The 19,839-nt window shown below is 39.7% G+C and overlaps 2 protein-coding genes across 9 annotated transcripts in view; both read left to right on the top strand.

Annotated features, from left to right (window-relative positions):
- The window catches only part of col23a1a (collagen type XXIII alpha 1 chain a), a 127,052-nt gene extending 114,592 nt beyond the window's left edge, over nt 1-12,460 (top strand). For 3 of the 8 annotated variants that reach the window (XM_030397218.1, XM_030397222.1, XM_030397220.1), the window contains 22 exons: nt 1,064-1,090; nt 1,222-1,248; nt 1,376-1,429; nt 1,537-1,596; nt 1,704-1,748; nt 2,539-2,616; nt 3,150-3,173; nt 5,925-5,969; nt 6,104-6,148; nt 6,257-6,337; nt 6,430-6,483; nt 6,771-6,836; nt 6,937-6,963; nt 7,053-7,112; nt 7,198-7,269; nt 7,363-7,389; nt 7,516-7,569; nt 7,718-7,804; nt 8,017-8,109; nt 8,742-8,780; nt 8,914-8,922; nt 9,540-12,460. In XM_030397218.1, the coding sequence (XP_030253078.1) occupies nt 1,064-1,090; nt 1,222-1,248; nt 1,376-1,429; nt 1,537-1,596; nt 1,704-1,748; nt 2,539-2,616; nt 3,150-3,173; nt 5,925-5,969; nt 6,104-6,148; nt 6,257-6,337; nt 6,430-6,483; nt 6,771-6,836; nt 6,937-6,963; nt 7,053-7,112; nt 7,198-7,269; nt 7,363-7,389; nt 7,516-7,569; nt 7,718-7,804; nt 8,017-8,109; nt 8,742-8,780; nt 8,914-8,922; nt 9,540-9,590 (1,125 nt within the window). In that variant the 3' untranslated portion in view covers nt 9,591-12,460. Of the gene's footprint in view, nt 1-1,063; nt 1,091-1,221; nt 1,249-1,375; nt 1,430-1,536; nt 1,597-1,703; nt 1,749-2,538; nt 2,617-3,149; nt 3,174-5,924; nt 5,970-6,103; nt 6,149-6,256; nt 6,338-6,429; nt 6,484-6,770; nt 6,837-6,936; nt 6,964-7,052; nt 7,113-7,197; nt 7,270-7,362; nt 7,390-7,515; nt 7,570-7,717; nt 7,805-8,016; nt 8,110-8,741; nt 8,781-8,913; nt 8,923-9,061 lie in introns of all 8 variants that reach the window. The other 5 variants (XM_030397224.1, XM_030397219.1, XM_030397223.1 and 2 more) reach the window with 5 other exon arrangements.
- Nucleotides 12,461-14,848: 2,388 nt separating this feature from the next.
- On the top strand, nt 14,849-19,341 carry rack1 (receptor for activated C kinase 1). The gene is made up of 8 exons (XM_030396950.1): nt 14,849-15,090; nt 15,620-15,791; nt 17,134-17,281; nt 17,752-17,847; nt 18,052-18,162; nt 18,492-18,632; nt 18,865-18,975; nt 19,229-19,341. The coding sequence occupies exons 1-8, from the start codon at nt 14,982-14,984 to the stop codon at nt 19,292-19,294; spliced, it is 954 nt and encodes a 317-aa protein (XP_030252810.1). The 5' UTR covers nt 14,849-14,981; the 3' UTR covers nt 19,295-19,341.
- The last annotated feature ends 498 nt before the right edge of the window (nt 19,342-19,839 follow it).

Genomic DNA, 19,839 nt, shown 5'->3' with positions numbered 1-19,839 from the left:
AGGATAAAAGAAGTGCTCAGAATTATTTGCAGCGGCTATTTGTTTCCCGCTGCTGTGGAGGGATAGATCAAAAGATGAGGCTGAGGTAAGAGGGCTGAGAAAAGAGGTTAAAAGGCTGCTGAGGATGAAACTGAAAGAGGAGCACATAGCAGCAGAGGAGATCGGGGTGACAGTTTGTATGTGCTGCAGAGAGCAAGAGGAAGAGAGCCAGCTGGGAAACATCTAAGTAGCTTCTGCACATTATCGTAAAATATGAGGACAGCATGGAGGGCTAACGACCTCCGATTTATATCATGCATTTATTACAGTGCACTCAGTGATGGAGTAAACACAACTACTTGATAGTAGCATGTGTGTGTTTGTGTGTGAGAGAAATAGAGAGAGAGAGAGAGAGAGAGAGAGAGAGAGAGAGAAATGGAAGGCTCTTGCACAAGATCTCACTAAGCTGTCTCCGACATGGATGACTTCATAGCAGATGTTTCGCCACTCCAAAACACGAGTCCACCTGGCCCTCACAAACAGCCACAATAGGTCTGTTTGCCTAAATAAGCCGAATCACCGATGGACAGATGCAGGAAGTGGACATCGAATACTTTCCCAATGGTTGTGTTGGTGAAGGAACCGCTGCTTAATTCTCATCACGCCAAGTCCTGCAAAAAAAAAGAGGCCATTTTGAATACAGATGTTTGGCAAATTAAAGTTTCATTAAAGCGTCTTAGTCATACACATCATTGTTGGCATTCTCTCATTTGGTGTTTTGACGATGGTAGTTGCAGAATGCTCCTACACCTCAATCCAAAATCTCCCACAGGTGTTCTGCTGGCTCGAGATCTAGAGACTTCAAAGGTCATGACTAAATGATTAACACATTTTCTTTCTCCTGAAAGCATTCAGAGACCTGCAAAAGCATCTTTGTTTTCTCCTTTGTCAACACACTTGATAAATTTGAGTCCATGGACAGGTTGTGCCTTGAGCAACACTGCCATCTAGTGTCCGAAGTGGTTTAATTCTGATGAGAGCTACCTGAAGTTCAGATGATAACTTTCTTTTCTGTCCTCTGCAGGGATTTCCTGGTCGAGATGGCGTTGAGGTGAGCGTCGTTCAAAGTCAGTTTGCACCTCAAGTATTCTGATGTTTTTATGATAAAGTACTGTTTTAAGTCCGTGATGATTATATCTTTCTCTGGATAATTACTGTAACACAAATATATTTCTGCCTCAGGGGCCACAGGGATTGCCTGGGAAGCCGGTAAGATCATTATCCTACTTCTTGTTTTCCCCAAAAACCTCAACTGTCATCTCAAATTCTGCTGTGTGCTCCAGAGGTGTCTTAAAGTTTGCACTCTTGACCTTTATTGGCGTTCATGATCTTAAAGGGAGAAGACGGCGAGCCTGGTTATCCAGGACAACAGGGTCCTCCAGGAGTAAAGGTATAGATAAGCTTTACTCATCAGTAATCACTTGTTGCATTTGGATTATTTTAATGTATCTGTCTTTTTATGCACTGAACTTGAATGTTTATTGTGTATTGAAACAGGGGGAGCCAGGTATGGGAGAAAAAGGAGAGAGAGGCATGGATGGACTCCCAGGATTTAAGGTAGAAGACTAAACAGTACACACACCAATATTTAATACTTTGTATTAACAGTATTTGTACACCAACAAGGGTTTTACCATAATATACCATGTCTGTGAATCACACAGGGAGACAAAGGGGAAATAGGAGAGCAAGGACCACAAGGACCCATGGTATGTGTATTATTATTGTTTTTAACCCTCTGAAATCATTTTGTTGTGGTATTAAAGAGGCTATTTGTAAGCTATGGCCATAGTTGCAGTTAAAAGGATTCCTAAAAAATAATTCATATTACGGCAGAATGTGAAGAAACAACTGATTTGACTTTAGGTCAAAGATTACTTTATATTGTGTTGCAGAGATGTCTACTGATTTTAGAATTGCTAACCCGCTCGCCCCAGCCTGTTCTGTTTAGTAATACCACTTTGTACTACTTAGAGGTGATGTTCTGATCATAAATCTCCCTGTAGTTTCAGAAGATGTATGTGAGTAGTTCGCTACTTAGTCTAATAAGTAAACAAAATAAACACTGAAAATGTCAAGACAGAGGATATTTTTGTACTATTTTCCTAACTAAACAGAAAAATACAACTGCACACCTTCTGAATTGAAGTTTCTATGTCATGAGCTTAATTGCCTCATTAACACATCATCAATTCTTTCAAACTCATCACAGACAAATAAAACTCATCAAAACAGTCTTGGTTTGTCTTCCTAGTCACTTGGGATATGAAAAAATTCTGGCAAAATATTTAGTCTACACATCTCCTCTTGTCCCAGAGTCATAGTTCTGGTCAGAGCTGCTGTAAATCGCCTCCATACTGTATCGACTGTTTCTCAACGGCTATGCTGCCCACCTTTATTTTTGGAACTGCCTTCAAATTCTGGCCATCTTATGCCGATTACACCTTTGTTTAATTTGAGTTGCTTATGTGGTTCTCATTAGCTTTTTTCTCCCTGCAGGGTTATCCTGGTGAAAAAGGTGCCACAGGCTCCTCAGACATCATTGACTTCAACGGGAAGCTTCTCGATGCTTTCCAGGTGAGTTATATAGAAGAAAAGTTAGGCATCAAGGGAAACTCAAACTAGCAAAGAAACTACCATATTCACACGGTGGCCATTTTTTTCTCACTCACTGCTCGGGATGGGAAGCGTAAAAGTAGTACTGCTTTGTTCTAGGTTGCAAGTCTTTCAACCACAGGGAGTCTGATGAGTTGCTATCATTTCACTAATGTTAACTAGGAAGTCGTTGAAGACTCATGTTAGCTAATGGGTTAGCAAATATGTTGTTGTACCTTAACATATGGCCACACATACTACAAATTGTCAACATCCATCATCTTCTGAGATCAATCAGGAAGGAGTGAAATGATGATCATTTGCCAGATTCCTTGTGTTTATAGGAACTGGAACACAGCAGCTTAATGTTATCCCAGCGTTTGAGCTTCCCGCCCACAGCGTGAAGTTAGATGAACATTGTCGCTCTGTGATCATGGTCTATGGTGTGTGTTAAAAACACGTCTTACTTTCCCCAAACTTCAAAAACTGAAAATGTCACCATTTCTTCTTGGCAGGCCATCGACACCATCAGTGTTTCGGTAATTTGCTGTTGTTTTCCGCATGGTTTTGGTGTACGGATCAATAACTAATACCTAAGAAAATGCATAGACTCACATGGACTTGTATTAGCACACACCTCTGTATGTATCCACACGTTATCCCACCTGCTTCAGCCATAGTGGATCTGTGTGTGTTTGCAGATGCCCTCTAACCACAACAACAGTACACACTACTTCAGATGTATTGAATGTCACTATAGAAGCCACATCTAAAGAGTCTGATGAATGTCCCTGGTTTATAGTATACCAGGCTCTCTTGTGCTTTCGTTTGGGATGCAATACAAAGTAAATGTAGTCCAGCTGTGCTGTTCTATCAGATAGCATGTAGCCTAAAGAAGCATGTTTAATCATGCAGAAAAATCAACAGCCTTTGTTACATTGTTTGAGTGTGTTTTCTCGCAAGATACATGGCTATAACTTGCTACAGGGCAGCATGGTGTTTTCTATGTGTGTGTGTTATGTCACATAACTCAGTGGGTGCACAAGGGGAATGCATCGGAAAGGATGGGAACCCCTCACGGTCGGCCACAGTCTCAGTTTCACATCCCTCTATTCATTCACAAGACCCTTTGATTCTACCATGTACCGTGCTATATGCTAATAGCAGATGGCTATCTCTGCAGTAGAGTGTGTATTTGATTAAAAACCACTATGCACCAGGTCCCCTCGGATCTGATCTGAAATGTTCCCCCTGCATGCAACGTTGTAGGCAGCAGCGTGAGATAGTTACAAAGGAGTCGGTGAAAACATGAACCTGAGATTTTATCACAAGCCTCTTGCCAACGCGGATCAGTCGGCACCAAATCACACGCAAGGTCTCAGCAAAAGTTTTATCCATGGAGTGAGGAGTGCTCATTGGCCACCCAGCTTGTGTTATGATCCATCCACTTGTTTGCGTGAAAAGCTGTATTGGTTCAATTTGTGGTGGAAGTTTAGGTGATGATGAATTTGGTCCAAAGCGACGTTGGAATTGGTTTGGTTTGTTGATGTTTGTTACTATCATTCATTTTACGGCTTTTTGAGTAATTATTTGCATGAACAGCCATCAATTTCCAATGATGAAATATCTCAGATCAAATAGATGCTTGTAAACATTTATTACTTTCCATGGCTTAGATGGGAAACGAAAGGTTAGAAACGGGACAAAGGAAGAAAGAATCAGCATGTACACCTCCGGGAGGCAACATGAGTTTCTTTTTTTATGACTTCAAGATGGCCGAGGACGTGAGAAGGAGAAGTAACAAGTGTGGATGTGGAGGTTAAGGATTGATTTGAGCAGCTGACACTCATCTAACCAAACTAGAAGACAGCATGGGATGGATACGTTATGCTGTTGTCCGTCCATCATTGGTGTTTCATTAACTCACAAGAATGTTTGGTACCACGGTCTCATTCTGCATCAAAACAGTCAACAAAAGTAAAAAAAAAAAAAAAAAAAAGAAAAGATGCCAGGCTATTGTTTACCACAAACCACATTCAGCCCTGTTTTACAACCTTTGTGAGATAAAATTGCTTCAAGTTGGTTGTGATCAGCGAGCAGAGTGAATGAAAGAATCCTCTTTGTTTACTGTCAGGCTCGTGTTGTGAAATCCTTCAGTCTGTTGTATTGTTTAGTGTTGGCTCATATTCAAGCCTTATGGTGGAATTCTGAGTTCCCGGTTTTTCCACCGCTGTGTTAAACAGAGCGAAGAGCGAAATATACAAAACACGTCTGTCTGAAAAATGACTGATGTAATGAAAGCAGTTATAATCAATGTTTTGTTTTGTTTTTTACATTAGCAATGAATCACTTGGCTTCTTGTACAGGAAAGAGTTCATTCATACTGATGAATTCACTGAGAATTATCTAGAATAAGATTCAGGTCTTTGTTTTTGTGATCAAACTGACAGATTTATTGTTTAAGTTCACTTTCCTTCACGCCCTCTTCGTTCTCTTAGTTCGAACCTCCTTGTCATCCCATCAATCAATAAAAAGTCAGCTGGTGGCAGGGCCTTCTCTTACCGTGCTCCTCTTCTATGGAATGGCCTCCCACTAGATATCAAAGAAGCTACATCCACTGCAATTTTTAAGTCCCGTCTTAAAACATACCTCTTTACCCAATATTTTGGTTTAAACTAATTCTTAACCGTTTTATCATTTTACTCTGGTGTTTCACTACTGTCTGTTATTATTGTACTTGATTTTATTGTAAAGTGTATTGAGACCATGTACCATGGTGATTTTGCACTTTAAATAATAAATTGATTGATTGACTTTCACTGCTCATGTTAGCATGGTTTGTATATTATCCGCACAGCAACACTAGACAACAAAAGAAGGCAACAAGCTGGTGGATATATTGGAGCATTTACCAGCTCAAGTCCTTAGAGAGCAAAAGACTAAAAGGGGAATAGATATTGGACAGTCATTTATTGGATGGACACAGAAATGGTGCAAAATTAATGTTAATGTTATTGTTTGGCAAAAAAGTTTGCCATATCAACTTAAGGAGCTATTTTTCTGCTTCCTCTGACACTCAAGGGATATTTAAGAATGGTGAAAAAGAGAAAGAAATCATGATGCGGGTTAAAATGTATGATTTCACACAGGATTTTAATACCTAGTTTGTGTCTGCTGCCCCCAAGTGGCCAATTATTCATAATGGCAGCTGCGAGATGGATAAACTAATTCAGTGCTATGGTGGCATGCTGTATGTATCACGCACTCAATGTATGTCTGTCTCTCTCCAGGGTCCACCTGGACCACCTGGACCGCCCGGGGCCCCGGGGGAAAAGGTAAGGGACTCTGTTGTCCTGGCGATGTACCATATGAATGTAGTTTACAGAAAACCTAACGAGATTTTGTGTTAAAAGCTGAGTTGGTGCTGTTTTAAATGAAATGTATCTATCATCTCTTTGTCTTTTCCCAGGGTGAGCTTGGCTTACCTGGACCAGCAGGGGTCGACGGTGGGAAGGTATTTTGGAATTACACTCATGCATATTGTCTTATACTATTGTTTTTGCTTGCAACTACTGCTTATTGTGTTGAATGTGTTATCTTCTTGTCGATCCCCTCCCTCCAGGGACCTAAAGGTGATGTGGGTGAGATAGGACCACCTGGTGACAGAGGAGAGAAGGGAGAGATGGGGCTCTCTGGGCCTGCTGTAAGTAGTGACACTGGAACATGTTTTTCTGATATACAATCAGTGAAAAGTACACAAACAGCTGGAAGCTCATCTCGTTCTTTGTGGCTCAGGGTATAGACGGGCAAAAAGGAGAGAAAGGCGACTGCAGAATGGATGACAACCTGGTTAGTGTAACGCACATCACATGAACATCAGACAACACTCCCTTTTATATGTGTACACTGTAAATTTAAGAAGTTGACATTGATTAATTACTACTTAAATTATGAAACAGCTAAACCTTAGAATTACCACGTAAAGTAGACTATCTATCTAATTTCTTCTTTAATTTGTTCAAGCTAAAACGTTTTAACAACTTAAGATCATTTGTGTAATTTTGATGTTTCCTTGATTGTTTTAAGTTAAGTCAGCTCTCTGCTCCTGTGACTCATGTCATTTCACTGGTGCTCAGGTTCAGATGATCTCCCAGCCAGGCCCACCTGGTCCACCAGGCCCACCTGGGTCCCCTGGATCCATGGTGAGCACATATATCACTATCCAACTCCGGGTAGAGAGTATTTACTTCACATTTCTTTTCACCTTTAGCTTTAAAACTCACGGTACACAATGTCTTTCAGGGGCTGCATGGAATGCCTGGTCCTAAGGTAAGAGGACAAGACCGTGTGCATATTGAGTTAATGAAGGAGGCGATCACATGTTTTGTGGTGCTCACTGTTCCTGTGTTCTACTGCAGGGTGAACCTGGATTCGGCATGAAGGGAGAGAAGGGGGACACTGGTACTCCTGGACCACAAGTGAGTGACACTGACCTATCATTGTTATAATGACACATGAACACCTAGACATGATACAGTGCTGATAATGTACTTTTTTTTTTAGGGTTTTCAAGGCCTCCAGGGCTCAACTGGGCCTGCAGGGTTGGTGGGACTTCCAGGTGCAAAGGGAGAAAAAGTAAGCACCTGACCATCTCCATAAATGTGTTTATAAAACTCTTTTTTGATTGTATGAGATTTGAATAACATGGATGTGACTGTGTGTTTGCAGGGCAGACCGGGTGAGCCTGGACTAGATGTGAGTTTCTCACTGAAAATGTAGAACCCTGATATTTTCAATAAGACCATTTTTTCTGTTCAATTTAACATTTACCCGTTTCCAGCAATGAGCTGCTTTCCAACCTGTTTGTGGTTTCGTCCCCAGGGTTTCCCGGGTCTGATGGGAGAGAAAGGTGACCGAGGGGACAGAGGAGACAAGGTTGGTCGAGAACGCAGACAGAATATTTTTCTCCACATCACTGAATCACTTTCAGCATTTCCTGTTTAATAATGACTTAATGGCAGTAATATTGCGTGATGAGTTTATGAACGTGTGTGTGTCTGTTGGCTGTTCTCTGCGTGTCCAGGGTGACAGGGGAGCGGTGGGAAAGAGAGGTCTAAAGGGCCAGAAGGGAGAGCAGGGTCCTCCAGGCCTGGACCAGCCTTGTCCTGTGGTATGTCACCTCAACACACACACACACACATACACACACACAATGTAATACAACACAACTGATTTAAGTGCTATGACTGTCTCCTCACCTTTGAGACATGCTGTACTGTATTTCCCTGCTTTTTTCTCTCTGCACTGTTTCTGTCATTTCCTCTGCTTGTCTCTGAGTTTCTTCCTCACTGCTGTGAATGTGTAACTGGCTCTTGCCGACAGGGTTGTGATGAGACTAAAGGTCTGTCTAAGGAGGCAGGGCTTTCTTCCCCTCCACCTCTTGCTCCTTCCGGCCCTGAGGCCCCCTGTCCTGTGGTACGGTATCTCTGCCTCCTTCCTTCCTTCCTCTTGCATCACTAATCTGCAAACTGTTGCCATTTTCTTTTCCCACATTTTGTTTTTCATCTCTCAAAAAAACTCTGTTATGCACATGCTCTTGCTTAACGACCAGAAGGTCCTCTGTAGGTCAGTATTTATTGTAAAGAGAATGATTCACAGATAATCATCTAATAATAACAATCATCAACATGTTGCTTTTAGGATAAAAGAAAGAACAAACACTGATGTTTTGGTCATCTGCAGTATCTTCAGAAGGAGACCTGAAGATAGAGAATGACTGCTTGGCACAATAATGGAGTAGTTGAATAACAATAACCAACAAACATTTTTTTATCTAAATTTAAATATATCTAAATCTCTGTTATGAAGCGAGTAATTTCCTAAACGTGAGTGATGGGAAATCGTCACGCATTATATTTGTGAACTTTTTACTTCTTCATTATTGTCTTGCTCCACCTCCACCTTTACTTTTATTTATATAACATTAATTTGCTGACCAGGAGTGCACATCTTACTTAAATCAGATGGGTACAGAACTTAAAGGGTGTTGAACCTTCTCGTGACATCTTCTGGCTTGTTAACTTTCCACCGCTGTTCTCTCTCTGCAGGGACACGATGGACTGCCCATACCAGGCTGCTGGCACAAGGTGAGTGTCATCAGGTTTAACATATTTTTAAAGCACATTGTCAGGGATTAAGCTAACACGACGTGTAATCAAAGCATCCACTGAGATTGTTACTCATCGATTAAATTAATTGGTCGAATCTGATTTGATACAGGGGCATTTTGTAAGTATATTGCAGTGTGTGAGCTTGTGATTGTACAGCATGAGTATTTAGATCATTATTTCGTAATTGTAGGGGCTTGTGTTTGGATTTTGATTTGACATGCTAGTAATAATTGATCCCAATTGTTCTTCTTTTGCAGTGATGACTAACCAGCAGCATGGGATCTGTACATATTGATATGGTATATATTGGAATTGAATACTACACCAACAACCCTCTCCTTTTTTTTTTTTTTTCCTTTTTTCATAAAACATTTTTTATATAATATATTGAGATTTTTTAACAAGGACATTTTTGAATCTACAGTATTATAAAACGTTCCTAAAAATCTAGAGATCCGGTGTTGTTGTTAATGCAGCTATGATTTTGAAGAGAAGAAACTGAACTGGCAGTGGTGCTCTTAATTTGAAGGACAGTACAGATGACAGAGTGCCTCGATGGTCTCGCTGCCTGACTAACAAAAAGTCTGACTTGCTGCCTGATTGTAACCACGAACGCTGTGTGGATATGACAGTGTGTGCGCTCACACTGATGGATGAATGGACAGATCTCCTGGCTGTGGCAGATGGAGGAATGTGGGTCAGTGCTCTCTTCTCCTCTCTCTGTTTTCTCAAAAGGAGGAAATGGCGAGACAGAAGCTCAAACGCAAGCGTCTCTCTCAGCCCTGAAGGGGGCGCGGGGCCTGGTGGAGAAAGGACACGTAGACAGGCAGAGAGCACAAGAGGGGGGCAGATTGGCCTTTATGAAGCAGAACGAGCCATGTAATGCCTCGGTGACACACTGAACACTCAGATCCTCTGGTATGGAAACTCTCCAGGAAGGGGCGACAGAGAACACTGCGTCTCCACGTTCACCTGAGAAGAAATGACACTCATGTGGCTGATGGGAGTCACTGACGTCCCTGGCACATAAGGACGGATTTACTGCACAGATACATTGTTGTGGTGATCTCTTGTTTGGCTCTTTTGTAAAAGGATTTCATGAATTAAATGCATGATCGTAACAAGGCGCCGTGTTGTTCAGCATTCTGACAGCTTGTATGTCTTGAGGTGCCTCATCGAAACGACAGTAGATCCATTATAAGTTAATAAGCAGTCTTTAATAGTCTTTCCATTTGAACAAGCCACTCAGAAACGTCAGTGAGTCTACCTTTTTAGGACTTACACTTGTTGCAGTGGTGACGTGTGTTGTTTTATTTTTCTATATTCTTACCTATTTTTGTCCAGTTACATTTTTGCATTCCTTTGCATTGCCATGTTTGTGGAATATTCAGATGTAGAGTTCAGTTTTCAAGGCCAGATCTGAAGGAACCATTCACAGTATTCATGATTCAGCAGTGTTTCAGTTGCCTTCACAAATGATTGCCAGTCACATGATTTCCTTTTTAATTCTCAGTGTAACTGATGCTTTTTGACCGATCATTCTCCTTTAACCACTGATGAGGAAGTGTTTAATTAATGTTGTCAGTTTCTCTGGACAATGGTTTATTCTTGCTGCTGACTTAAATGTGTGTTGTTTGGTCGATATTTTTGAATCAATGTTAGTCATTTGGAATGAAGGACTTACAGAGTATGGGATTTGAATCAAATGTATACAGAACCTTCTTTTGGGGGAAAATATTCATTTTTACAGAGCAATACACCTTCACACAATGGTTTTTAACTCAGTTAATTTACTTTTTTCTTTGAGTTGTCACTTTTTGCTATCAGATGACTTTTACTGGTGTGTTTAGGTCTTTACATTTGGTAAAACATTTTTTCTCAGATGGAAACATTTCTTGGTGCTTTGATACTTTTATATACCGTTTAATGCTCTAATGTGCGTATTCATATGCAAAAACACACACACACACACACACACACACACACACACAAATGCAGTATTGTTTATGGTTGATCTTAGGACAAAAGAAATTGTACTTGTATTATTGTCAAATATCTTGCTACATGTGTACAGGACAGCGATTACCTGAAATCATTATTTGCTCCTATTCACATGGACAAACATACACAGACATGAACGGAAAATGTTGTTATAGTTTCTTAATGGACTTTTGAATAGTCTACATTGGTATTTTAAAGGCAGTATACATATGTAGATTAATTGTTAGACACCACTGTTGTTAGCCTCAAAGGTGCAATGTGTCAGAATTGGCCACCTGTTGCATTCATTTGTAAACAACTCCAACCAAACCCGCTAACTGCTGCTAACTGTAGCTACCGTTAGCTAGTAAACTCAGTTCACAGTACATCTAGCGGTCGTATGAGCTTACTCTGCCCTAACTGGGAGCTCAGTGCACTTGGGGAGCATTGTTGATTTTAACTAGCCCATCGGACCATCCCCTCTTGAGGCACTAAATGGCCAGGGGCTAGCTGGTTAGCATGCTAACTTTAATAGTTATCTCTGCAACACAATACAAAGCCACTTTGATGTAACAACAAAACTATTGTTTCTTCATTTTCTGTTAATCATTTTAATATTTGAATGTTTTAAACTCAAATCTAACATATTGCACCTTTGAACAATCACAATGTTTTATCGGTTGGTTATCGTTAACTCCCAGTACAGGCTGCTAAAGGTTTCCATTTCCGCTCGCCAGTAACCGCACACACTGCAACATTTAAAAATTTCACACAGGGTCAGTATTATTGTTGTTCAAATCAGTCTGAGGAACAAATGTGTGATGTGTGAAAATGGAATTTGTTATTTCAATTAGGTCGTTTGTGCAAAGTAATGTAGTAGCAGAACAGTGCTACACTGGTAATGCTGACTTCCTCTTCGTAGATAACACTCCCACGAGCTGGCCAGCAATATGACTCGTGTTATGTTGCAGTAGCTGTGATTTTGGCCACATCTCCCTGCAGTGGTAGTGCCTGTACAGGTCTGAAATGACATGTGTAACATAACCTCTTTTCAGCTTTATCTCTGCTATTGAATTCCTGACACACACAAACAATTTTCATATCAGTGGAGACAATATGATGTGAAGTCGGTAGAGGGCGTGCTCAGAAAGATTAAAACCTATACTGCATCAGTCATTTATGTTTTCCATAAGCATCTTTGTATGTAAGAGCTGCATATCATTAAGCTTCAATGTAACAGCTGACAATCAAACTTTATTTGAGAATCATAAAAGATGTATGCTAAGTAGGAAGTGATACTGAAAGCAGAAAGGTTTTGGTGTACGCCACAGCTCTTAGCATTATTTCACTGGAAGCTGATGTTATCTGTCACTATGTGTTTATTTCTTTTGCAGATTCTGTCAGTTTCAGTTTTTAGGGCGTATGGAGTTGATTAATGGCCGAATGTCGGAGAACAGTTTGGTGTTTAAGCAAGTCATATATCACAGTATTAGCTTGACTTTGAGAGAATGTTTTTGGTTGTGTATTTGGTTGTAAAAGAATTAAGCTATTTTTGTAATTACTTGTCTAAAAATGTATAACATGAAATCTGGTCAACTAAACATGTAGACTGAAGTAAACTCTCCAGTGTGATGCTTCTTTTTGTGTGTCCATTAAACCATAACCATGTTGAAATATTCAGTTTCATTTATTTGACATTGATATGACATCAAGTAAAAATGGTACGCACTGACATTAAAACCAGTGACAGGTGAGGTTAACATTGATAATGTCACTGCAGTGCAATGCAATGTTATGCTGGGAAAACCTGGCATTCATGTAGACACCACTTGGCACACATCAGTCACCCAAACACCCACTCAGCAACTGAACTCCGCAATTAGAGACATGAAGGTGGCCTCCAAATTTCCCAGGTCCCAACTGAACTTCTGTGGGAAGTGCCAGAACAAGTCCAGTTGATGGGCTTACCATTTCAATTCATGTCTTGGAAAATAAAAAAATGGCACTCAAAACAGCTGTGTTTACAAATCTCTACATTACTTGTTAATACACTCCACACCTGTCCTGGGATATTGAAGACATTCTGTGCACCATATAATAATGTCACACAGAGAAATCGTTAGGTAAAGTCTGTTTTTACTGAATCATTTTTATTCCTCAGGTTTAATTACATGGTGTGAACTGTCTGTCTTTAGCTAAAAAGACTGATCAGGTTTTCATAATTTTAATCAATGAATCAGCCCTAAATAAAATTATGAAACATATTAAAAGTTGTCTAACCTGCTTGGTTATTGTTCAGCTTGCTGTTGACTCCCATCGACAGGTGTTCCTCATTGATAAGTGTTCTGTTGAAGGCCATTTTCAAGCCCCTTAATACAAGATTCATTATCATTATCATTTTTAAACACAAGGTTGTATCGCAAAATGTAGTTATAGTTCCTTTAAGCTACTATTAAAACAAAAATTCCGTAACTGGACCTTTCAGTTTGTAGAACTGACAAGCACAGATATGTGTTCAGAAGATTCTCTACACTTGAATCGTTACGAGTTACTTCACTTACTGGTCGATCCCTGCCACCCTTGGGTTGCTTATAGCCCGTCTTTGGACAATTAGACTCATATATACCCCATAAGAAGACATCGGTGTGTTAGCCCTTAAGCCAACGCATTGTGCTTTTTATTTGACAAATGTTATCAAACAAATACAGAAACATGTTCAAAAATCATTCTCACATGTCCTCCATTGTTAAAGCTGACTGTGCTTATTGTTTCTAGGACTAAAAAACAGGTTACATAATTGGTTGCAGTTGTTCTCATGTGAAAGTCAGGGCTGGAACAAAGGCTTTCAACATGTTAACATCTGCTTCAACTGTTTACAGCAACTCTGACTGTCGTGTTTTTAATTTTAGACAGTTTTAAATGATCAAATTACCTTGTGGTTCAATGTTTATGACTATTAAATTGATGCCACATTTGTCATGGTCATTGACAACACATCTATGTTGAACCCATCTTAACTAACTTAAAAAGTAAGAATGGATATCAAATAAAAATTCAGTTTTTACAGGAAAAAAATGCTGTGTGATTGTTAAAAAAGGCTAAATGAAATGTACAACTATATTTGAAGTGTTAATAATATTCAATATCAGCATGACAAAATGTTCAAATATGACATTCAATCATATTTTCATGTAACAAACTCCTGCAGCAGATGTGCTGGTGGGGATAGGAAGACATTTTGGCAAATCTTTGAGTAAACAACAAAATAAATAATTTCCCAGTCTGGGATCAATAAAGTAATTCTAATTCTATTTTAAAATGAGAGATGGCTGAACACAGATGTTGTATTTGCTGATGTGTATAAATTAGCATACATCGAAAGGAAAGTAAATAAACCAAGTTTAAAAAGGGGTTTCATGTTATTTTTTAATTTACATGAAACAAATGTGACATTTACCCTTATGATACATGTGTCTTTAACAAGACTATCTAAACAAATAAGACCTTCAATATGAGGAGATATGAATATTTAAGAAAACATTTCTGCAACTGGAAATATACCTTATAAAGGCTTTTGAAATTGTACAGCTTAATGTTGAGAAATTTGCATTTGAGTCTTAAGAGAATCACTGTTGTTATTGTTCTTATTTTTGACTTGTATAGCTCAAAGCTTAAAAAAAAACTAACAAAAACATATAGCCTATTATCAAGTTGAACTATTTTGCTGCTTATCTTATTACTGATGGATAGTTTGTCAACCTGCAGTATTACAACTATATATTATAAATATTTCAATGAATGACAATGTTTTGTTATCAAATACAAATTCAGTTGAATATTGTTGAGTACAATTTATATAAAACTTTAGATTACATGCTGCAAAATTAAAGCCATGATCGACCATCAAATGATTGTATTTAATTATTCAAAAATATATACAAATATTCCAATGTTGACTGAATAGTTTTCATAATGACTGTATCAGTTCTCCTGTTCAACAATCATATGACCAGTATAGTACGGTAAAGTCCACATTTCCCAGAATCCTCCGCGGGCTGCTCACCCCCTCATAGTTTTAGCATCCGGGTCTTCACTTCCTTTTCCTCTGTGCCTAGATGCAATGAGGACCTAGGTTTTTCAGGTACTCTGAAAAATCCGAATCCATCCTTGTAAAAGGCACCACCGAACCTCGCCAAAATGACCGAGCAGATGACAGTGAGGGGGACCCTAAAGGGGCACAATGGATGGGTCACCCAGATCGCCACTACGCCCCAATATCCCGACATGATTCTGTCGGCGTCCCGAGGTGAGGTTTCCCCCGCCGGCTCTGCCAACATGGCCGCGGTAGCTCTAGTAAGCTAGTCGGCGTGCTGATACAACGTAAGATGAAATGTGTGGTGTGTATTTGAGTGACTGGTGTAAAATGTGCATATGTAGCATGTGACAGCTACGACGCTAGGTTCTCATAAGTTTTACAGACACAAGTTGCTCGGAGCAAGTCTGAGCAGAAAGACGCCGGTTAGCCACGCTAGCTAAGACTGTGTGTCGTCATGTGTAATTCGGCCACAGATAGCCACATTGCCTCTGAGACACGTGTATTAACACATACGGGGGGAAACACAAGTGTAGTTAAAAAAGTGTGGGCAATGCAACAATCCACTCTAAACCTTGAAAGATTAAATCTGCTGAGTGCTCAGGAACTGTTTGACAGCTTGCCTTTTGATATACCCTCACACAGTGCTAGCTTTACATGCTAATGTCCAATGTGTCTGCTCCACTCTGAATGAAATGTATATACATAAAGTTGAGTAATACTCTGTATGTTCATTTTTCAGACAAGTCTATCATCATGTGGAAGCTGACCCGTGATGAAACCAACTATGGCATCCCCCAGCGCGCCTTGAAGGGCCACTCTCACTTTGTGAGTGATGTTGTCATCTCCTCAGATGGACAGTTTGCCCTGTCTGGTGCCTGGGACCATACCCTCCGCCTGTGGGACCTCACCACGTAAGTGCAGGGAGAGGTAATCTCGTCAGTACTGGTCATATTTTTTGGTGTTCAGGGTAGTAAGGGTAGAGTAAGTCCTCTACATGCTTACTGTAGGTGGTCTGTGTCCATGTGGAACCAAGGTACACGTTTGGTATGAACGTGCTTTCAGTGCTGCCAAGAAAACTCGATGCATGAATATGATCTGAGAGATCTATTGCAGGAAACAATTATGGCCTTTTTATAACAATTGAACTGGGTTTGAGTTGGTTTGTTAAACTTTAAAACACTGAATTGTGGTCACCTTGATATCAATTGTGATTCTCAGAGCAAAGTAACATCTGGTCTGTGGCAAGCTTTTCTCCATACAAACCATAGGTCAAATCTAATGTACACCCATCCTAGGTTTGGTGACCGGATACTTGATTTGACTTTGCTGCAACTTGACAGATCTCATATATAAAGCAATGTACATAATTTGCATCAGGGTTGGGCAATATGGCTGACTAGTACTTAAATATTAGTCTTATTAATGACAAACTTTAATAGTTATGCACATCTTGGATAGTGTTACAAAACAGTGTTTGATTAAGCAGTTGTGATTAACCGGTGTGTAAATGAAATTAGGTTAGACTTGTGAATACTCAAACATTAAGTTCAGTCTAAAAGTAAAAAATAATGACGGAATGATGTGAATTTTTTTAAAACAGAATTTTAACTGATTAGAGGGCACAAGAACCCATGTACACTCCCTCATGCTTTTAGATTGGTAGAATAGCCATACAAACTTGATGAGCAAAACCAATCATGCATACATGACCTAGTTCATCCCATGGAAGTTGCATAACATGCCCAATTTTTCATGGTTCTGGAAAATCGTAACTAATTAGTATTTCTTGCTTGCCCTAAGTAAGTTTAAATGAGTCTCCCATTTCATTCTCCTGCAGTTCAGATCTTACTTTCAGCAATACAAAAATGGAACGTGTGCTGTAAAGTTGCATGCTAGTAAATGGTAGATGTGGTCGACCAAATCTTGCACCCCTTCATGCTGCACCATGCATCCACAGCTCCGTATTCATTATTACTATATTATAAACTATTTTAATGTTCAGATGGCATATTTGTGTGAAGGATGATGCACATTCTCAATGTTGTAATAGTTTTTAACCCTTAAGATGTTTATTCTGCAGTGCTAATTTTTGTTGCATTAACACAGAAAATTGGCAATGAAACATAGAATTATTTTGAATATGTCCTACAAAGTAACTGTAGCAACATTAGACACTACTAGACTTGTGCTTGGGTGTCTTCAGATATGTAAGCATTTTGATCATCTCAAATGTTTGGTGTGATGTTTCTCCAGTGGCCTCACCACCCGGCGATTTGTTGGACACAGTAAGGATGTTTTGAGCGTGGCTTTCTCCGCTGATAACCGTCAGATTGTGTCTGGCTCCCGGGACAAGACCATCAAGCTGTGGAACACTCTTGGAGTCTGCAAGTACACCATCCAGGTGAGCTGCCAACCTGTGTTGATGTCTTGTGAGTAGAGCTATGTCTTTCGGCCAGAAACTAGATTCTAGTGTATTGGAAAAACTGAATAATGACCTTGCTTTAAATTAGAAGTTGATAGTGGCAATCTCTACTACTGCCCTTTCTAAAAACACATTTTGAATACAGTCCAAGTTTATGCCAAATTAAAATATACAGCTCACTGTCAGAAGTAGAAACTACCTTTTACAACACTAGTTTTCTACAATGCCTTAGTATCAGTATTCAACCAACAATGCAAACCTTGGTTTGGTTAACGTGTAATTCAGGTTTGATGTAGCTAATAAGCAGCCAAACAAAATCTTTGTTTTCCTCACCTTACTTGTCTGGTTGGAGATCATCAATTTTCATCCGGCCATTACAAATAAATCAATTTTGGGTTACCGGATAATTGTACATTGATAACGTATACATGTCCATCTTTAATTTGCAGGATGAGGGTCATTCTGAGTGGGCGTCTTGTGTGCGCTTCTCCCCCAACAGCAGCAACCCCATCATTGTCTCCTGCGGCTGGGACAAGATGGTCAAGGTATGTTCTCAGCTGTTAACATAAACTTGAGCAGCAAGCGTAAGCGGTTTGTGTGCCCAATGACTTTAAAAATCGGCATGTATTACCTGACCTCCTCACTGATGACATTTTTTGTGTTCATTAGAGCTCAATCCATATAGATTTATATGGTCCTCATATTGGTATAGTGTGCTGACCTATAGTCTTCCTGTTCTTTGCTCCTAGGTGTGGAACCTGGCTAACTGCAAGCTGAAGACAAACCACATTGGTCACGCCGGCTTCCTGAACACGGTGACCGTCTCTCCTGATGGCTCCCTGTGTGCATCTGGTGGAAGGGTACGAAATAAATGTTTCTATTATTATTGTTCCAACAGAATGATTTTTGATCCCTTCACCCATTCTGAACTCAAATGAAGCACTACGTTAAGTCTGGCTTGCAGGTTTTACCAATGATGGAAACTTTACAAAGCATCTGTTTAACATTGATGACAAAAGAGGCTGTTTCTGAGTCTAACCTGCATTTAATGGAGTCATTTGTATTAGTGTGGAAGATTTGTTAAATTAAAAAATAAACATGCAACAAACTCTGGTCTTCAGTTGTTAAGCATCATGTAAATACCTTCGAAATCGACTATTTATAAATATGGTTTTCTCTTTTCATCCAGGATGGACAGGCCATGCTGTGGGACCTGAATGAGGGCAAACACCTCTACACCCTGGACAGTGGTGACACCATCAATGCTCTCTGCTTCAGCCCCAACCGTTACTGGCTGTGTGCCGCCACTGGCCCCAGTATCAAGATTTGGGTAAAAGACTTAATCCTTTATATTTTGATCCGTATATGGTGCACTAAAGGTAACATGCAATGGGCAATGACGAAACTTCAAATGTCAACTGTATTCTTTGATGATAACAGAGGCTGTTTCTGAGCTCTTATCTAGACCCATTTGTCCATTGTATAATTTTGGCACATTGACTTCTGTTATTGATGTGTTTCTGAGAAGTTACTGATTGCACTGATTGGTGTTTTCTATTTAGGATCTGGAGGGCAAGATCATTGTGGATGAGCTGAGACAGGAAGTGATCAGCACAAACAGCAAGGCCGAGCCCCCACAGTGCACTTCTCTGGCATGGTCTGCTGATGGACAGGTAAAACACAGTCAGATCTGTAGGGCCTTTCAGTTCACATGTCTGCCTGCCTACCTGTTTAGTAGGTGGAATAAGTGTTGTAGCCCCAGTGATTATACCCATTCACTTTAACTTCTGATGTCCACTGGTGACAGTCCTGCAAATATGAGGGGCACTAAGAACACGATTATTTGAATATTTATGGCTTGACTATAAATATAATACTAAACATTGACTGAATATGTATAATCATCTATCCCTCTTTTATTTACAGACCCTGTTTGCTGGCTACACTGACAACCTGATCAGAGTGTGGCAGGTCACCATTGGAACTCGATAAGAGCTTGTCCACAAAGAAACTTTAAATAAAAGACTTTTTGAAAAGAACCTGTATGCTGTTTTGGTCTAAACGCTGATATAAGCAATATATGTACGAGGGGTTAAATAAAAGTAAGACTGGTTTTTTTTCCTTGGAACTGTTATTCACACAAATTGTTAAACATCAGTAGAGGAAAAAACGTGCTACTCAGATTGGTTAGCGATGTTGGGATATTATGGTGTTTCACTTGTTTATTCTGTGACATCTACATTTTTAATTAGTGGATATTTTTGGTCCCCAAAAATAATGCAACATTTCATTTTAGTTATTACATATCAATGCATGCACACAAATGCAACCATCCTAACATTTTGAGTAGTATATTGTCGTATATTTTGGTGTCTATATTTGTCCCCTTTTTTTTTTTGTTATGTTTCAATTTTGCATCAGGGAAATCTACAGCTCGAGGTGATTAAATGATCAATGTTTTGATTGAGAAGGCAAATGTTTAGATTGAAAAAATGTCCAAAATGGCAATGGCTGAGGTAGAGATGACATTCTTGTAT

Source organism: Sparus aurata, chromosome 18 (genome assembly GCF_900880675.1).
Source record: "Sparus aurata chromosome 18, fSpaAur1.1, whole genome shotgun sequence".
Lineage (NCBI taxonomy): Eukaryota > Metazoa > Chordata > Actinopteri > Spariformes > Sparidae > Sparus > Sparus aurata.
The sequence above is the reverse complement of the archived record's forward strand: the minus strand, read 5'-3'. Positions and strand labels throughout refer to the sequence as shown.